The 20,212-nt window shown below is 41.2% G+C and overlaps 1 protein-coding gene across 1 annotated transcript; it reads right to left on the bottom strand.

Moving 5' to 3' along the window:
- Positions 1-145: 145 nt before the first annotated feature.
- On the bottom strand, positions 146-15,089 carry LOC139295500 (protocadherin alpha-C2-like). The gene is made up of 2 exons (XM_070917695.1): positions 12,657-15,089; positions 146-280 (listed from the first exon to the last, which is right to left on the bottom strand). The coding sequence occupies exons 1-2, from the start codon at positions 15,087-15,089 to the stop codon at positions 146-148; spliced, it is 2,568 nt and encodes an 855-aa protein (XP_070773796.1).
- Positions 15,090-20,212: the final 5,123 nt, after the last annotated feature.

Genomic DNA, 20,212 nt, shown 5'->3' with positions numbered 1-20,212 from the left:
GAACCATGCACCAGGGTGCTTAATTGAGAATTTAGAATGCGCGTTCATTTAGAGAGGACTTATTTTGAAAACGGTAACCGGAAATTGGGTTATTTAATGTAGCGAGCTTGACCTTGGAGGGACAGTATCCCACCCTAGCGCGCACTCAGACTCCAGCTCTCTCCTCTCCGCTGTGGCGCAGCTCCCCTCCTCCCTCCCCACCCACCCCTCTCCTCTCATCCCTCCATTGCGATGTCGGGGAAGGGTCTCGGGCAGCTAATAGACGACCACCACATTGAACCTCCGGAATTAAGACACACAAAACAGCCATGTACATGTTCACGCATTCAGGGACACCAGTCGTCCACTCCATCAATCAGAATAGCTGTGCAGCACATGACTGAAAAACACACGGTGGGGTTATTGAAATGGAAAATATATATAGAAGATGTGGCTAAAACATTAAATTCACCGGTGTTAGATTTGTCTGGACTCACTGTTGCTCAGAAATGCAAGGTCAGGGGGCTAATCCGCGCAATACTCTACAACGCCACCGCCCCCCTCCCAAAATGGAAGCTATAAGCAAAAACGTGGTCGCATTCACAGACACATGTTTGGGGGGGGGACTGGCTTATGTTTGTCTTCCTTTGTCTGTGCCGGAGTCATAAGGGTGGTGAATTTGCCGGTAGCGATTCTGCGGCGCAGCCTACCGCATGGCGAGCGTTCGGGCAAGGCGCAGCACAGAGAGAGCATTGCACTGACAATCACAACCTTCCCTCCACATGGATCACTGTCAGTGGTAGACCTCAGACTGTCAGGTCACATAATCGTATTTAAGATGCCCGTGGTGGACCCCATAAAGCAGAGGTCTCATTTCTCTATAGACAAGGCTGTATCCCGAAGAGACACATATAGGGTTAGCCTATATATGGAAACAGGAAGGCTGATAGTGCGCTGAATATAGCCTAATATGAAATAAATAAACAAATAAATGAATAAATACTGAGGCTGTATTAATCAACATACATGATGCAGGGGCAGGCTATTTGACCTTTTCAAAGGAAGATCCAGCCTACAATTAAAAATGTTTTCAAGGTTCATTCTTTTCCCCTCTCCAAGAAATGCAACAATCCCCCCTTTTCACTTATTCTGTTAAACTGAATTTCTTTATTTATTAAGCTTTATTAACCCTAAAGCTGGTGGTCGAGAATCAAAGACACACATGACAAAACAAGAGAAACACAAGCAAACATTTGCATTGATGTTGTCCCAGAGTTTACATGTTCTCTCAGGTGAACTTATTAATCTAAATTGTCCACAGGTGAAAACGTGGCTGTCTGTGTGTGTTACAAGCTGTGGGGGGGGGGTTCACTGCATCTCACCCAATGCATGCTGCCATGTATGCTCCAGCCACCTGAGACCCTGCCTAATCTAAGTGGCCATAGAAAATGGATGGATGGATAGTAAGGTTTACCACCTTAAATGAGTGAGAGCTGATTGAGGTAAAACATGTAAGATCATTCTTCAATATCCATTTAGTGGCTCTTGTCAGTGTGCAATTCTTTCTTTTGTTTTAGTTTTTTTCCATTGGAAACCTGGTCTCTGCTATTCCTTCTGTGTTGTAGGGGTCAAAATAACACTTTGTGAGGTTAAACCCTCAATCCCTGGTCACAGGTGGATATTTGGAGACGTGGGTGAGGTGTTCAATGGGAAACTTTAAAACACACATGCAACATTCTGATGACTGGTCAGGGTACCATTTCATATCATAGTTAATGTTAACCCTGCAGAAGGAAGGTACAACCACTCAATACAAAGCAGTTCTGAGGCATTATATGTGTGTATGTTATGCTAAAGCATTAATGGAAATGGAGTTCTTAAAGATGTTGTCATCCACAGGCTCTAAGTGCACTGAATGGTTTGATGGACATCTCAATTAGAGCATTTTAGAGCAGAGCCTAGGACAGCATTTTCCACTGCTTTCATTCAAATGCAACATGATGGTCTTCTAGTGTGACTATGGCGTTGCATCTTCAAAACTCATTACCAAGGAGATGAAATGGCAGCACAACACCATTTTTACTACACTTTCCACATTTCACCATGATCTCACACAAACCTCTCTCTCAAGTGAAGAGGTGCTAAAGAGCTGAACATCAAAGACATACAGATTTTTTATTTATTTTTTGGTTGATGTGAATTTTTGTGCTGGGAAAGATATAGACCTAACCTGAGGAGGGTTTGCTGGGTACTGGTTTTATGGTTTCGATGGAAGCTGTTCATGCTTAAAAATACAAACCGGCCTGCCATAAAGTTAATCAAAATTCTCTGTTCAGCTATATTTCTCAACTGTTAAACAAACCAGGCATCTGTGCCATGGCAAAGGAAGCATCAGCCAAAGATCACTTCAGCACCTGGGACAGCTTCTCAGGCTCAGGATGGCTGATGTGACAGAATTACGTAGCCACAGCACTTTGCATCTGGATCAATCTGGGCACAGTTGTATAATTACTGGCTATGTCGACATGTAAAGAGAAGCAATGTTTTGTCATTATGCATTTAACCTGGTTTGGGATCTTTGGATGTTAAATTATAATCCAGTTAAACTCATAATCTCATTAAGATGGATCAAGTGAAGATGAATGGCTTATTTCTAGCATTAATTATAATAATTAGTTATTTATTTATGTCAAAGCCAGCAGTTGTGGTCATTTGGATCACAATCCCTGTTTGCTTAGTTTAAAATGTAATCTATATCTGGCTGTATTAGTTAGATGAGGAATATCACATATTAATGTAGTTATGCATGCACACAGCAAACAATGTGACTGGATCACACATTATGAGGTTTAAAGGAAATCCATATAGTAAAAATGTATAATAATGTGTGAAGGTTTTGGAAATACTGGATTTATTGTCAGTCTTTACCGTAAAATATACGCAGCTTGTTACATGGAGTTTATATATCCCGTTGTGTATATTGTGTTTATCTCTAAAACAGGAATTGTTATGGAAGCATATTGGAGGAGCAAGTGAGTCATAAAAAATGAGACTAAAGAGGGATTGCTAGGTCAGTAACCATGGCTCTCTTGTGTAAAATTTGGGGTAGAGCCTAGAGATAACAGCGATCAGACAGTGAATGAATTAGCAGCCATTGCTTCATGTACCAAAAGGGAAACTGGGAGGATACCACTGAATGTGGAACACACACAGCTTTTAGCAGAGTGAAAGGGACAGTAGCTGTAAAGTATGTCTTGGTATGAGCAACAAAACCACTTAAAATTTAAAAAATCAGTACCAGCATTTCACTGTGAGAGTGACGCTACATTATTTTTGGCTGAAGCAAAGGGATTCTGGGAAATCCATCCAAAACAGACAAGCAAAGTCGGTCACAACATCTGGCAGGGCAAGGCTGTCCTGATAGCCTTGAGCAGAATAGATCACTGGGTGAATACATGTACAGTGATGGAGGAGAGCCATAATGGCTCCTTTGAATAATCTATGCAGAGTCAGCTGGACCACCATAAAAATACATAAAATACATATTAGCAAAAGACAATCTAAACCAGAGCAGGGAAGAACAAAAGAGAAAAAAGAAAATAGGTTAAAATAAAACAAGCCTGAAAATATATGTTTTTAAAGCAAAGATTTCCCTGATTCTTCCATCTCCCCAAGCTGCCCAGGGACATACATGTCTTTAACCTTGACATTAGACTGGCCAATACATTTAAACGTGTGAATCTTAGGCTGCCAGTGGTTGGAAGATGAAATACAGTGGGATCAATACGATCCTCATCTTTATAACCTGACAGCAGAATTCTGCAATGTGAAACCATGCCTTGTTGATTATCAATTGTTCTGACATGTTGATTGGAACAGAAAAGACATTAAGAAGAGGGAAATTATTTAAAAGAATATGCAAGTAATTTTGGAAAAAACAGCCACTGACAAAGTGTTTGAAAAATGACCAGTCACACACTCACACACACACACACACACACACACACACTGACTGTGCAACAGATGTGTTACATTCAGGGAACTGACAGAGTATCCATTCTAATTCAGACATGCACTGATGATTGTTCACCTGTTTGTAGGAACCATTTTGGATTTGTTGCATAAGACTCTGAAAAATGTGTTTCCATAGCAACAGCAATTTGATGAATGTTTCAGTGCCAGCTGAGATCAACATTCTAAATTTAATGTACTGTCCCCACACAATTATTTACATGCCAACACAATGAAAAGCCTATGGAAGCCATGTTAGGCATACCAAAGACAGTGTGATATTACTTTATAATTTGCATTCTTTATTCAAATATGCATTCTAATAAGAGTTAAGTTATTGGGCTGCAGGATGGAGTTATGCTTGTAGAGACAGCTGCAATGTCTCTGAGCTGAGTCTGTGTTTGTCCATCTGCCTGTTGATACCAATTGTCTAAAATATTCAAGTTCACAAACATGATTCTTGCAGTATTAAAGATTATAATGATCCACCTTTCTGTAAGTTTTCAAACAGACATGGTAATGTTGCTAAAACGTACAATGTTTGTGCTGGATTCCAGCTCACATGCAGCCATCTAAAACAACCAACACAGAGTGGCCAACACAAACTAGTGCAGCAGTGACCCCATGGCAAGGGCAGCCACACATAAAAAAACCTGCCACAGGCGTCACTCAAGATGGAGCCTAAATCTCACTGCACTTAAACTCCGTCACAGTGCTCCAGATCAGCATAGACTGCTTCAGTCACTGGCTCCCCTGTGGATGTGAAGCCTGTTCCTTATTCATGTATACACTTCTATATATAAATATTACAATAATCAAGGCACAAATTCTCTCTAATCTACAGCAGCGTTTGCCTCATCAAAACAAGATCTCACTGATGTAATATAAAGGCAACAAGACAGATGTTGTCTTTGGAGATCTGGCTTCAAAAAATCACAGACTTTGCAGATGCAGTAATAGATCTGTATTCCCGTCTTGTCCAGCGCGCGTCTCTAAATCAGAGCGACAACCTGTTCATATCCATTTCCACGGCGATGCAACAACTGTTTTATCTTTTCACACAGCCCAGTCACAAAATAGAAAACTGACAATTCAATCCTCCCTCTGACTTCTGACTGATTACTGGACTCTTGCTTAAGACCTCTTGCCTTTATCCTTCCAGCTGTGGTGGAAACCGAGGCTCTAGGTGTTAAGACTCATGACCCCATTGAGCATGAGCTGCAGCCAGGGTATCTTCTCGGCTGATCTGACTCACTCATACAATTTGGGTCAAGCACCCACAGCCTGTCTCACACTTTAACTTGAAGAACGTTTTTAAGAAACACAGTGACACTCAGGATTGGTAGAAGTAAAGATTTATTGATTCACACTTTTGTCCGAAACTTCGTAGCTTAGAATATAACCACTGCTCTGTCGTGCTTTATTCTGTTCGCTTGTGAGTGTGCTCAAAGGACTCGTACATGTGCAGACAGCTGCACTGATAAACCTGTCTAGCAGGCAAAGTTGCTCTGACATGGCCTAATTATATCAGAGCTTTAGAATCTATTCCTAAAAATCACATCAAAATGACAAGTGTAATAACAGCAAGGGTTTGCACGGATTATGATAGCACCCAAACCCTTTTTTGACACACCACTCACCCTCACATCCTCCACATACTCCAGGCCTGATAGCACAGACAGAGGGCACCAGAGAACACCTTCTGCTAAAATGCCTCTGCATGCCAAAGCTTGAATTGACTGTTGCCACCTACAGCCTTATGCAGGGAATTGGCTTCCAAATACTTCTGCCATTAAGGACTAAACCAACATTACATGAATGAATATAAAAGGAGACTAGTTTTAAGTTTAAGATTCATGTTGGAAGGTCTGACAATGCAAATGCACACATTCAAACTGATTTAAAATGGACTTTTATACAGACCAAATCTAGACAGGATTGAGAAAATCCACATAATCTGGTTAAAATATGCTTAAACTGCTTGCACCCATCTCTGAAAATCTCCATTTTTAAAATTCTAATCCAGTAGTCAATAGCAAAACTGACGTAGTGCTCAATAGTGAAACACATTTACTGGATCGATACACTGCTGTCTACCAGTCCAGCTCCATGCAAACAAAAGCAGTTATCTGATTGTGAGGGAGGTATATTTTAAAGTGCTTTATGCTGAAGCCTAAAGACTAGAAATTAAAGCACTGCAGCACTGAAAAAGAAATCCTGATAATGTATAATGGGGTGCTTAATTGCATACCTCTTCAAGACGGCCAAGCATCATCTGAAAAAGCCTCACTACTACTTTACTGTGGAGAGGGGAAAGTTTTCCAGTGCTGCTGCTGTTCTGTGATTGAGATATATATATACATAAGTGCAGTGTGGAAACACTTAAAGGCTACATAAGCTCTTGTTGCCACATAACAAAAAAGGGTTTGTGGTCAGTAAAATCCCTTCCCCATGTAATATACATATGTAAATGATATTAACAACTGGCACTGCCTATTTATTGATTTTCCAGACTGGCCTGTTTCTGTTCAAGGTCATGTTGGGACTAGATTTTAGCCTAGCATGTACTGAAATCCTAATCCTAGGTCAGCAGTCCATCACGGAGGTTTCAGTACACCTGACCTGCATGTCTTTGGACTGTGAGAGGAAAATTTGGCCTGAAAATCAAACTGAATTGCCATTTAATTCCACAGCATTCACACAATTTGGATTGCTGAACAAATCGGCAATGTGGGTGGCTATTCACAGCTGCCCTACATGCTGCTCTTACCCAAGATACTATAAGGAGAAATAACTGAAAAAACATGATTGTGTATGAAAACATTTTGCAGGGCACCCTGCAGAGTGAATTGTATAACTGGGGGAAAAAAAATCCAATTTTACCTTCAAGTACACAGTGTAATGAAAAGTAGTCTTTTGCCCCGCAGTGCATCACAGCTGGGTTGTGCAACTTTCAGCTACATGGACAGCACCGGTCCTGAAAATGCAGACCACTGGGGAGGCGAATTGATGGCAAGTATTACAGCAATACTCAGCACACATGAATGTAGCCACAGGTGCACTGCTTGTTTCCTCCGACCTACTTTCAATCCTTTTAAAGCAAGTAACCAGAAGACCTTCAGGCGTTTTAACATAGTATTGCCAGTGTTGCAAAGTACTGGTGAGATGAGTGGTCGCCACGCCTCACCACCCATCCAACTTATGATGAACTATTTTGAATTTCATGTCCTAAATTTACCATATTACGTCTCTATAGCACTTCTCACTTAACTCTATTATTCTGTCTGGAAATCTGTGTGAAAACATATCAGAGTACTGATCACTGTCCTAATGGGAATTTCTTCAGATCATACAAATGCATGGGGCCCTCACACATCAGTCTCCTGTGGGACTGCAGACTGAAAGCCCTGTGTGTCAAGAGCAGACTATGCAATTTGGCTCTAGGCTTTTACTAATCCTGACAAAGCTACTATTTGTCTGCTTCTGCAATTTGAACTGCAGGCACATCTCCTTTATTTAGTTTTCAATTTCCAAGAATTAGTACAGAGCGTTATACAGAGAAACTGGGTCAAAATGTGTGTATGCGAGGGGAATTTCAGAGAGAGAGAGGGAGAGAGACAGAGACAGAGAGAGAGAGAGAGAGAGAGAGAGAGAGAGAGAGAAAGAGTGTGTGTCACATTCCAGAAGTAACTTTTGATAACTTTGTTTCATTTTTCATCACAGAGACGCAACAGACAGACAGATTAAAAAGCTTTATTCAAACTAGTATGATCAGGCAGAACATTTAAGCCAAATAAGCGACATCAAAATCCGACAATTAACTAGACCTGAAAATAAAGCAAAACCATTCTCTCCCATACTGTCTTTGATCCACTAAGTGGGATGGAACTGGATTTAGGCTTGACGCAACTCTCGAAGCATACTACACAGTCTGACTGGCAAATTAGCGGAGGAAAAAAAAACAGAGCCGTGTACACAAATGAGAAAGAACACACGTTTACTACGCCGAGCACAAGTGCCTCCTGTGCCATTCGATCACAGTGAATACAGAAGATATCAAAAAGTCTACTGTATAAAAAACACAAAGTATAAAGCAGTTGAATTTACAGTAAATGCATCTACTGGTTCTTAATAGAACGTCTGCTCAACCAAAAAGGCTGAGCCCCTATCCGACAACACCTCCGCAATTCAAAGTGTTTTATCACTGGGAAACTGTAATTTGTAATACTGTATGACATGCCATTGTTTCATTCATCAACAGTCAACGTATATATCTTTTACAATGCAGAAGGCACGCAAGGAGCTCATCATATGTGCAATTTATGAATTCTTTAAACACTGTTGGAATCAACCAGTTCAGGCATTGATTGCACACATCACATGTTCTCCACAGTAAAGAGATCCCTCATTAAGTGACATCTTTAGTCTGACAGACAGCCAGCTGTGTTTATGTCTGGGCAGCCTGGTGTAACACCAACACCAGGCAACAGTGAGAGAGAGGAAGAGGGAGGTTAGATTTCACTGACTCAGAATATGTAACTCGATACATCTAGAAATATTCTCTCTTTACTGCGTTACTGTGTTACTGAGTGCGATCGCATTTAGATTCAGTGCATATCTCAAAGTGCTGTCATCTGCTGAATACTTTTAATGCATGAGTCAGCACTGGAATACTGCAACTATAATTAACACGGTTCTCCTTCGTGCGACCTAACCTCCTTACTTCACCCGATTAGATTTGATCATTTAGCACCCTAATAAGTGATCCTAATAAGCTCCTTGTTTCTGAGAAAATGAGAAGTCCTGGGCTTCGCAGTAGTGCAACAGCGCTACCTCTGAGGTCAAGAAAAGTACTCTAGATTCAGTTGTAACTTATGTACACTATCAAAACAACATCATATGCACTAAACTACAAATACGCAACACAAAATGCCCTTGAAGAAGCTCACAAAAGCAGCATTAAAAGTTAATACATAAAATATCTATAAAAACTTGAATATTCATAAAACAACACCTTGCCTGGACCTTATATTCCCTTGTACCACAGCAAAGATAAATACTTTTTAATATTCTTTCTCTTTTCAATAACCAGAGTATTTATCATTACAAAATATCTTTTTTTTTTAAATTTCCACTGTAATTGTATTTTTTAACTGATGAATATGATTTTTCATGGGGAAAGTCAGTGAGAATTAGGTTGGGGTGGTAATAGCTTATACACGTGAAAAGCAAAACCCTGTTACAAAGACAGCTGAATTGACATTTGACCCTGTTTTTGAAAAATATGCTTCATCATGTTTGAATGTTTTACACGCTGCGCACTCTGGCCGTGCACCGAGTGGTGACGTCAGAGTGCCGCTGATTAAAAATGTTCTGAGGACACACCTCCCCCATGCACCCTCGCTCACTCCCCCCAACAAGGAGAGACAGGCTGAAACGAGATTTTAAACCTGAACATGTTCAAATTCAATATTGCAGTGTAATTCCTGTCTCCCCAATACAGCCAGATGCTATATAATTGCACACCTGACCTCATTATCGTTTCTATAGAACTACAGTGTCTACAATCAAATAAAAAGAGAAGCAATGCATCCCCTGTTTGTTTTTCCCTTTTTTCCAGTTTTCTTTTCTTTCATTCTTTTTTTTGTTGTTGTCATTTTCACACATTCATCACTGTTGAGTACGACAAACATTGTTAAAAAAATTAAGAAATCTAAAATCATCCGTCATTGGTTCATTATTTCAACAGCAAGTTACTAGTTGACAGTGTGAGCCTTGCTACACAGCAAGACTCACAATACAGTAGAAATTATTATTCAAAAAGGAACACACCGAGTGCAAAGCCTGAATCAGTGACATGACCAGCTACAGTTCAGTATCTATCAGATTTATGGAAGAATTATATTCACCCTGATTCGTATGTGTATTTGTGAATAGGCGTGTTTTGAACTTTTGCTTTAAAAAGCTTGCATGATGGCGACTTACGTATATGACGATCTACTGATGGTTTCTAGAACAACGGCACACAGCGTAAACCCTGGAGAGAAGGCAAAATTGTCCATTGAGGAGTTTCAAAGCGTTAAGGAGGGAATGATTTACTACATGAGGCAACTCTAGAAATGTCCAAATATGCCTGCCATAAATGATTTCAATTCTATGTCCAAATATTTCAAACATGTTGTAGAATCATGCAGATTCATGCTTAAAAGAGAAAATAAGGTAGAAAGCTGAGGTGATTAGTGGTCGATGTTTGTACGGGGGATTGGAGAGAGAAAGAACAGCTGGAGCGGAGGGACTGAGGGAGGACAGTTGTTTTACATCTTCGTTGTGAGTCACAGGGAAGACATTCAGCCAGAGACTCCCATGAAGAGGTGATTATATCATGGCAGTTCTCTTCTGGGTTCCTGCTAAGAGACAGAACACAGAGTTAGACAAAAACAGGAAGTCAACCCCGATATAGGCTTATAGAAAGTCCTCACTCATGCAACAGTGGATCGTGACTGGTTACTGCCACCAGGTCATTGGGTCTCAGGGACATTTCAATTTGGGGCTAAATCAATAACTTGTTTCTATATTTAGGTGCACTTTTTTTTCCCAAAGAATTCTTTCAAATCAGTGTTGTTTGACAATTCAGAATTTTCCCCAAATCAATCCATAGAAATCAGACTAACATACATAGCTAAAATAAGATTTGACAAAGCCATTAACTACAATAGGGAAGCAGAGGGTGTCATTAAAACATGCACAAGCAGGCATCACAATGTGCCGGGGGCCAATATTACAACTATAGAGGGGGGAAAAAAAATGGTCTCCGTATTATTGTAGCACATTGCTCACAAATTTTAAACATGCCCTAACAGAGCTCATGTGCAAGGATGTGGGGGTAGAGTCACTGCTCTCAGGTATGTTACAGGCTGAGAACCTATTTGGGACAATTCGCTCCCTAATCCCTTTTTCCTGTCCGAGCCATCACTTTGCCTTGAATCTCCTCCAAGCGAGCCAGATGTGCACAACACAAGTCTGACCACCAGCCAATTTTATTCTAATCTCAGCTCTCAGAGAGAGACTGGCCAATTTAAATTTGATTGCTCACAATAGCATTGCACTGGAGCAGAGTGTTGTGTTTTGTGAGGGATTGTGTCTGGCCGGGGACAAATGGAAATACAATATGTTGACCAAAGATTTCGTTTATCAAACCAGATTTTTGAGCCAAAACAAGAATGCATACCAAATAGAAAAAGGAGAGAAAATGTCTGCACAATTATAGTGGCTCTACAGAATGTAGTTAGCAACCAGCATACCTCCAGTTGTAGAATGGACTTCCTTTCATTTTGAGTACTTAAGAACAGAAAAAAGAGACAAGTTCAGTGGTACGTGTGATACTCACACTTACAATACATACACATCATACTCTGGCTCACCACATGCACCTGTGCATTTATGCATATTCATGTTGTTTAATCTTTCAGTGGATCACTTGTTGTTTCAGTTTAGTCTGCAGGTCCAGCTGTGCGAAAGCAAACAACATCTGGATCAGTTTTCGGCGGCAGTTCTACATTGACAACCAACAGTCTACTGTGTGCAGGAGCGCTGCTGGAGATTCTGCAGACCCCCAGCGTGATGCATCTCATTTAGTACAGCGATATCTCTTGTCCTTGAAGAGAACCCCTCCATGTCTGGGCTCCTTTGAAGTCCTCCCCCTCTTACGCCCACTAGTTATGCTCTGATTGTGTGTTAAGCATCTGCAATAAATTACCTACATACTACATAACACATCGAACAGTGGCACATTTTTAGTTTGTGGGGGTATTTGTTTGGCCTAATTATGCAATGAAAGTACAGATAGTTTGCTACAGAAATACGCTGATAATGAACATCATGACTTTATTCCCAGATTATTTCACTACTGCCTTTGGAAATAGCTCCATTACAGTCTATTATATATATCAATATATGAGTGTAGTAGAATGTCAAGGAAAACATCTTAGACCTAATGCAGTATTTTTACAACCTCAATGACACTTTGCCCATTCTTGTTTTCATTTGCATCACATTTATTACTTGACTATACAGAAAACAAATCAGAGTGATATCAGCCAGTGGAAATTCCACACTCAAAACCTCAGACTCAATCTAAATAATAATAATAGATTTTTACAAGTTACAGTAGTGGAATAAGTACTCAGATCCTTGACTTAAGTAGATGTACAGTAAAAATATTAATAATACAAAATGTACTTAAGGCACTTGTTCTGCAGAAAACGTGCCCACTGTGACCGCTATTATATATGACATTGTTATATTCTTAATACTGATGCATGTGTGTGCAGTAGCATTTTAATGTTGTAGCTGGTGGAGGTAGAACTAGCTGTAACTACTTTATATCACAGACTGTATATTAAGAGCTTAGTGGGTCCCAACCTAGAGCTCAGGCCCCCTCAGGAGGGTCACAAGATAAATCACAAAATAATTTTACCTTTTCAAGCCTCAAACTGTTTTTTAAACATAACACACATCTGAAACATATGCACCTACAACTACACACTGCTTTTTTTGTAAGGGGTCACAAGCCAAAAATGTTGGGAGCCACAGGTAAAACATTTTTAAAAATGCATTGTTTTATCAACTCCACATCCAAACCCAGCTGCCATTTCATTTATACGTACCTCCAGTGTGGATGCTCTGGAGTCTGTGGTCTCACTGGGCCCTATGCTTCTGGGTATACTGGATACAAAATACCCAGCTCCTTTGGGGATTATGGGCTGTCTCACGACCACTTTGCCCTTCCTGGTCTCTGCGAGGAACAAACTGTACCAGTAGGCATCACTGGAGATCAGGGTGGAATCTGCGATGGTGGAGCTTCTCTGGCTGATCACGCTGTTCCTGCTGATCACACTGTTTCTGTTGGCTGGGGGGATCTTGAAGGCCTTTGGCTTCGGTTTTTGACACTTGAGCACAATAATAACCAAGATGGTTATCAGTAGCAGAAATGACACAGCCCCTAAGCCGATTACTAAGTACAGGTTCAGGTCTGTGAAGACGTCATACTCTATTGGCAATTCTGTGGTCTCTGAAAAGGACATGGCATGTTCCACTGTTGATATCTTGATGGTGACAGTGGCAGAGAGAGCAGGTTCGCCGTTGTCTTTGGCAACAATCACCAGCCGCTGTTGTCTTGGGTCTCTGTAGCTGAACATCCTTGTTGTCCGGATTTCACCGTTGTACTGATCCAGGCTGAAGAGGGTTGCATCACTGATCTGCAGGAGCTGATAGGTGACCCTGGCGTTCTGCTCAGAATCGGCATCAATAGCAATCACTTTGGCTATCAGGTGCCCCTTATCCGTGGACCTCGGTATCACCTCCTCTACGACGGAGCCCTGCGCCCGCCAAGGTGACACTATGAGGGGAGTGTTGTCGTTTTGGTCCAGAACGATGATGTGAACTGTCACGTTGCTGCTCAGCGGGGGGACACCGGAGTCTCTAGCCTCAATGTGGAAGAGGAAATCCCTCTCTCTCTCATAGTCAAAGGTCTTCAGGGCATAAAGATCACCGTTCTCAGGATTGATGGAGAACAGCATTGACATAGACGTGTTAACAATCTCCTTCTCCATTATGAAATAAACCAAGTACTGGTTCTCATTGAGATCTGGGTCAAAAGCACTAAGAGATGTCAATAACGCCCCTGGTAGATTATTCTCCACAACATGGATTGTGTAAAAGGACTGGGAGAATGCAGGTGCATTGTCATTGATATCCAGAATATCTAAAGTGATGGCTTCATTCTCAGATAAGGGCGGCGAGCCTTTGTCCGTCACCCTCAGTATGATGTCATATTTGCTTATTATCTCTCTGTCCAGTGGCTTTGACACCAGCAGCTCAAAGTAGCCCTCTGAGGATTTGTTTAGGAGGAACGGTAGAGATCCTTGCTGATTCAAAGTGAGCTCCACTTCCCCGTTGACACCAGAGTCCCTGTCGCTGACACTGACCACTGCAATCAGAGTCCCTACAGCCACATCCTCAGTCAGGGTACTTTTCACAGACTTGATGATCACCTCGGGGTAGTTATCGTTCAGATCTGTGATGAACACCATGACTTTGCAGTGTCCTGACCGCGGGTTGGCCCCCCTGTCCTGAGCCTGAATGTGCATCTCAAAACTCTGACTCTCTTCGTAATCGATCACCCCCTTCACTTTGATCTCGCCTGAGTTTGGGTCGAGGGAGAACAGCTCTTGAGTCTTCTCTGAGGTGTACAGTGTGTATGAGTATATCAACTGAGCGTTTGTGCCTTCATCCAAGTCTGTTGCGTTTAAGGTCATGACCAGTGTCCCTACAGCCGAGTTCTCTGAAACATTGACTGCAAACACCGGCTGATTGAACAGGGGGGCGTTGTCATTGATATCCAGTACGTTGATAACGATGCTGGCTGTGCCGGAGCGGGGAGGCACCCCTCCATCCACAGCGGTTAAAATCAGATTATGAGCCGCATGCTCCTCCCGGTCCAAATTGCCGTTGAGCACCAAATCTACATATTTGGAGCCATCGCTGCCGGTTTGTATGTCGATGTTGAAGTATTTGCTTTCGCTGAGATAGTAGGTCTTGATTGAATTCGCCCCCACATCCGCATCCACCGCGTTTGTCAATGAAAACCTCTCACCGGGAGGGGTTGCCTCCGAAACGTCCAAGTGCATTGTCCTCCTGCGAAACACTGGCGCGTTGTCGTTGATGTCCATGATTTCCAGCTCGATGTTAAAAATGCGGATGGGGTTTTCAAGAATGACATCCATTTTCAGAAAGCACGAGGTGGTTTTAGTCATGCATATGCTTTCCCGGTCTATCTTCTCGCGGATGAGCAGCTCCCCTGTTTCTTTGTTGATGTCAAGGTAATTTTTGCTGTGAATGACATCGAGCTTTGCCCTGCGCTGCACCAAACTGCGAACATCCAGACCCAAATCTGTGGCCAGGTTGGCAACAAAGGAGCCCTCTTCCATCTCCTCCGGTATGGAGTAGCGAGTGATGGAAAGCGCACATCCCCACAGTGCAGTCAATGTGAAAACAGCCGAGATCAATCGTGTCCGTAAAGGTGCCGTGACAAGCGCCATTATGGTGGTATTTTATTTCTTAATCTAGAAATGAAATAGATCCGTCCTTACGATCAGGTTGTCTTGATGTAGGGGAGCGCCGGTGTCATTCTTGCCTCCGCGCGTTGTGGCTGCAGCTGCAGTAGGCCATAGGACAGTACAGGACCGCTGGAGGAGCGCGGCTCTCACAGCAACGCTCTGCAGGGGCGGAGGCAGCGTCCGTGTAGGCTGGATCTGGGGCCTCGCTGAAATGAAGGGGCTGCACATACGGAAAGCCTGGTAGCCTACCAAGAAAAACTAGATTGTTTTCATTCAGCATTTTGTGCAGAAACTTGACCTAAAGTAGAAGCCTAAGCTCAAAGTTAATATTATCTAAGGAGATGTTGTCTCCTTCCTGAAGTCAGGAAACAAATCTTCAATGTTCATGAAAGTAATATTCCCATATAGTTTATTGGAAAGGTTTAATTGATCTCACCTGTAAGACTCCCACTGTGCAGATGTGGTTCAAAGGCATTTACTTCACTCATCTATTAGTTAATCATAATTAGAAGACCTTTGGGGAGCTGTATTAAAAAATAGAGTCTTAAATATTAGTGAATGCCATGACAATATTTACAGCACAAACAAAGATTGTTATTCTATTATTGAATTGTTGATCTTCTTCTCTCTTTTTTTTTTTTAGAGCAAACAAAGTAGGATATTCCCAGAATCTACTTGCAATCTGAATATTACGAAATGGGAATAATAGAGAACCGTTAAAGGAATATTGTGTTTTTGTGGGGATGTGTCTTTCAAATCTTCCTCTGTCCTGCATTATTGTCATACTACAAAAGGCTGATGATGATGTGACAGAGAATAGTTAGCAAAATGATATCACATTGTATCTTATTTGGTACATTGAAATATGTATTAAGAGATGTAACTTCTTCAAACAAACAGACAGCAGCCATGTGGTTTAAAAAATATCGCTGTCTTAAAATGCACCTAAACGTGTCTCCAGCAATGGTGAGAAATTGTGTTACATTTTTCTTTGAAGTGACCTACAGTAAAACTTTACATTGGGCACGCTGACCATTGTGCATGAGCAGTCATTATTTGTGCTTGCTGCTATATTTTAAGGTGTTTGGTCTCCCAAACTGGAGGGATTGTATGCTGACATGAGATAAGAAGAGGATGGTCCTCAACATTCAACTTTAGCTCCATCTGGTGACAATTTAGAGAATTACAGGACTTCACCAACCTCAAAATCTGTTATGTTAAACTCATTTAAAGGGTTATTTTTTATTTACCTATTTTCCACATTCCTTCAGCTTCATGTCTGTATTCAAAAGGAAATATTTGTGTCGTGTTAACTGTATAAAGGTACATCTCAGTGGTACATTTAATAAGATTTTAGACCCCTGAAATTTTCTCCCCTATCAAAAGTTATTTTTTTACTACACTAGAAATGTAACTTGCTTTGGATAAAAGTGTCTGCCAAATGAATGTGATGTAATTATGAAGGTAGACTGCAGACTGTAATACCTTAAACAGTACATGGAAGAGACACACAAGCAAGTCATATTAAGTTGCCACATAACTTTGTCAGCAGTAAAGAGAGTAAATCTCTGAAGATTTTCCTCGTTGAAGAAAGCCCAGCGGCACATGGTACATGGTTCACATAGTATGTCAGCAAGGCAAATGTGCTTATTTTGATACATACTGTATATACTTCATATCTACTGCAATGTTTAAATCATCATTCAGTTGTATTAAAGTGAAAACAGCAAATTGAGGAGAAAGAGACAAACGCTAATAACAGACAGACCTAACAACAAGAGAAGAGGCAATAACACCTCACCATGACCTCATTACCTCCCTGAACCCACTCAGCAAGACCTGTACGCCATCTTAATGACGACATGTACGACATGTAACACGCTGAAGAGAAGAGAAGAATCATCAATATAAATCATTCTATTTCTTGTTTGTTTTGTGCGGATGTAGCAGGGATGTACTGTAGTGGGTGTGTTTGCGTGAGAGAGCCCTGCTTGCGTATGTGTTGTTTTTTTGTTAATCTATGTTGATTGCTTTGCTGTTTTTGTATTCATTTTAATTTTATCATCATTTTTTATTGTCTGTTAAAGTCAAGGTCATATATTTCCAGGGGCCATTCTGACCCAGTTGCCAATTGAACACGGGATACAGCAGTCATGGCCATACAAGGTGTGACATATAGTGTTCATAAAGGCAATGCCACCTGCCCACCACCTGTCCTAAGTAACAGTGTGCAGAGCAGGAGTGAGAGAGGATAAGTCAGAGCTCCTGGTCAACATGAGACATGAAAATAGCAATTTAATGTGGTCTTGCATTTACTGTACAAGTAAATTAGCAATTTCTGTATATCAAATGATATACAAGTCATATTCTGAACCTTTTTTTACAAAGTCATTTAAATGCATTCAAACCTAAGTAAATCATTGAAAATGAAATATACTGTATGCATTCACACTAAGTTATCAGTTGAAGAGTAATAAAAGAGAAAACTATTATTTAAGACTGATTTAGAAATAAAATGGTGAATTCCAACATGCACACCATGACATACAGTATACAGACATACAGTAGGTATGGTTAATTTCCTCAAAAGAGGTATCTGTGAGGAAAAGGTACCCCCTAGTGGAAAAAAGGGGGGAGACTCCTCTGCTCAACCAGAGTTGTGGAAGCTATGGGTTGTTGGGAAAGATAAGAGGGAGATAAAGATAAGTAAAGCAACACATATTGGCACAGAAGACAGACATATGCTGTGTGTCTCTGCTTGTAGCACATGGGACATATTATGATTGTTAAGCCTGGCTGTTTTTGATACTGGTTGTGATACAGTCAGAGATAAAAATCTTGGCTTGATTGTCTGTAATTATTGGCAGGATATAGTTGTGGGCCTATCTGGATTTGTATTTTTAAAATCCTGATTGTCTCTAAATGCCAGGGATATAAAATCCTCTTTTTCCTCAAAGGTTTCACCCCTCTGGCTCGATCTCCAGAGAGTTCAAAATCAATCTGAAACTGGCCCTTGGCGCTCAGTGTTTTGAGCATGAAGCAGTTCACTGATGCAGTCAGGCACAAGCCCAAGATTAACCCATTGGTCTGCAATAGCTCGGTTAGAGCCGATGGACCTGGAAGATTATCTCCAGAGTAGTGGTTGAAGCCCTGGTTGTACTGACCAGAATGTCAAGAGAAAAGGTTAAATGATTCTTAGGGCCACAAGTCACAACATAATAATAATATTAATAGCTTCTTCCATAGGCTTCAAATACACATGTCCATGTCGTAGATTGTCCTGACTAAGACTGGGCTCTTGCCTTCAGCTTCTAGATTTAGCATGGTTGGCTGAAATTACTACGCCTGATTGCATCTCAGCAGGGAGCTGCGGGAAAAAGTAGTTCAAATCGTTCAGTGGGGCTGATAGTTGATGTTCCAAAAACATGACTCCATTGTTCACACCTCTGACCCATCTGGAGCCAAATCTCAGTGTCAGCATCTGGGCACAAAATGACTAAATTTGTAAGGGGCTCTTTTACATGCACCATGCGAGGCCAGTGCAGGGCAAGGTGAGCAGCAGCCCTGAATGCTCCGCCCCAACTTTGTTTTCTGAGAGGGACATTTGCAGCCAGTTAGCTACTGTCATGCTCCTGACACATTTTATTCAATACTCTCAATGCCATGGGATTGCATTTGATTTTAGAAATCTGCGCAAATCTGCTGTAATTGTGATTTACACTGTTTTGATGGTGTAAAAGCATGCTTTTACTGCTTTCCTGTGTTTACTGTACTTATTTGTTCTTAGTGAAACCAGTGCTAAGTTACTCTGGCAGTCGTTTCACAGCGACATACAGTAAACACATTGGTGAGAGTTGAGGACACATTTATTGATATTAACATATACAGATATACTATATACAGAGTGATTAGTCCGACCAAGCATAACTGTGTAATCATCTGTAGATATACAAATCACACCCAATGATAAATACAAATCTGGAATGCATATAACCAGTGACTGTTTCTTTACACAGAAGCTGCTTGTAATCAAACAGTCTGAGTGGTCCGAGAGGTGAGTGTTGTTTGCAGCGACATTACACCTGTGGTATTGCCCTTCGATGTGATGTGTCAGTGTAATGGTCTGCAACACAAGCCCAGTGAGTAAAAGCTGGGATGCTATGCCTTGCGACACAATCCCTCAGTGAACCCTGCCCGTTTACATCCTGGTGGACACGCGTCGTTCCACTCCTCACTTCAATGTCATATTTTCTGAAATCCGACGCCTTTGCTACTGGGCCTCTGTTTTAAATGAACCTGTGCTGCAATACCTCTGCCATCTGTTTGCATTGCTTGTGCATTGTGCCTGGACTGCATTCAGATTTAATACACTTGTGAACAAATGACCTGTCACTAAATGCCGCAGGCATGACTGGATGATAGAAGTCGAACTTAGGAGGCAGCTGTAACTGTAGCACTGCTTGATTATCCAACCAGGATTTACAGCATTTGTGAAAGATAATGCCCACAAAGATTATAGTTATAGCTTATTTTAAATACATATCTTACATATGTTAGCTTTAGGTGGAAACCTCTACTTGCTAGTACAGTTAGTTGGTTTACAACGTTGACACACAGCATTGCATTCAGTACAGATGTCCCAGACAAAAGGTGTGTCTACATAGAGGTGACTGGTACAAGGACAACCCTCCTGTAATAGACTGTGAGCTGTTGGGTTAGACATTCACTATGACCTTACATAGAACCAGCTGCCTCCAAACAGATCAAACCATATTTACCTGAGCTCACTGCTACTGGAAAAGAAAAACCGCGCGTTCTCCTGTTCCAGTTTGCTGCCTTTAAACTAGACTTCAACTTCATGATGGAAAAGTCAGTCTCTGCTACTCGGAGATCCCGTCATGACTCAAAATAGACTTTATGTGTTTATACTTCATTTCAGTATTTACAAAAATAAAAATATACTTGTGGTGAGGCGTGGTATTAAATTCCACTGGAATGAAAAGGAGAAACATCGTCTGTCAGCCTCCAAGAGCAATTTATGGTTATTAATGGAACTAGTTAATGGCATATATATGGTATACAGAATATACAGTATGGTTGGTGTA

Source organism: Enoplosus armatus, chromosome 13, assembly GCF_043641665.1.
Source record: "Enoplosus armatus isolate fEnoArm2 chromosome 13, fEnoArm2.hap1, whole genome shotgun sequence".
In the NCBI taxonomy this organism is placed as follows: Eukaryota; Metazoa; Chordata; class Actinopteri; order Centrarchiformes; family Enoplosidae; genus Enoplosus; species Enoplosus armatus.
Note: the sequence above shows the minus strand (reverse complement) of the source record. Positions and strands in the feature narration are given on the sequence as shown.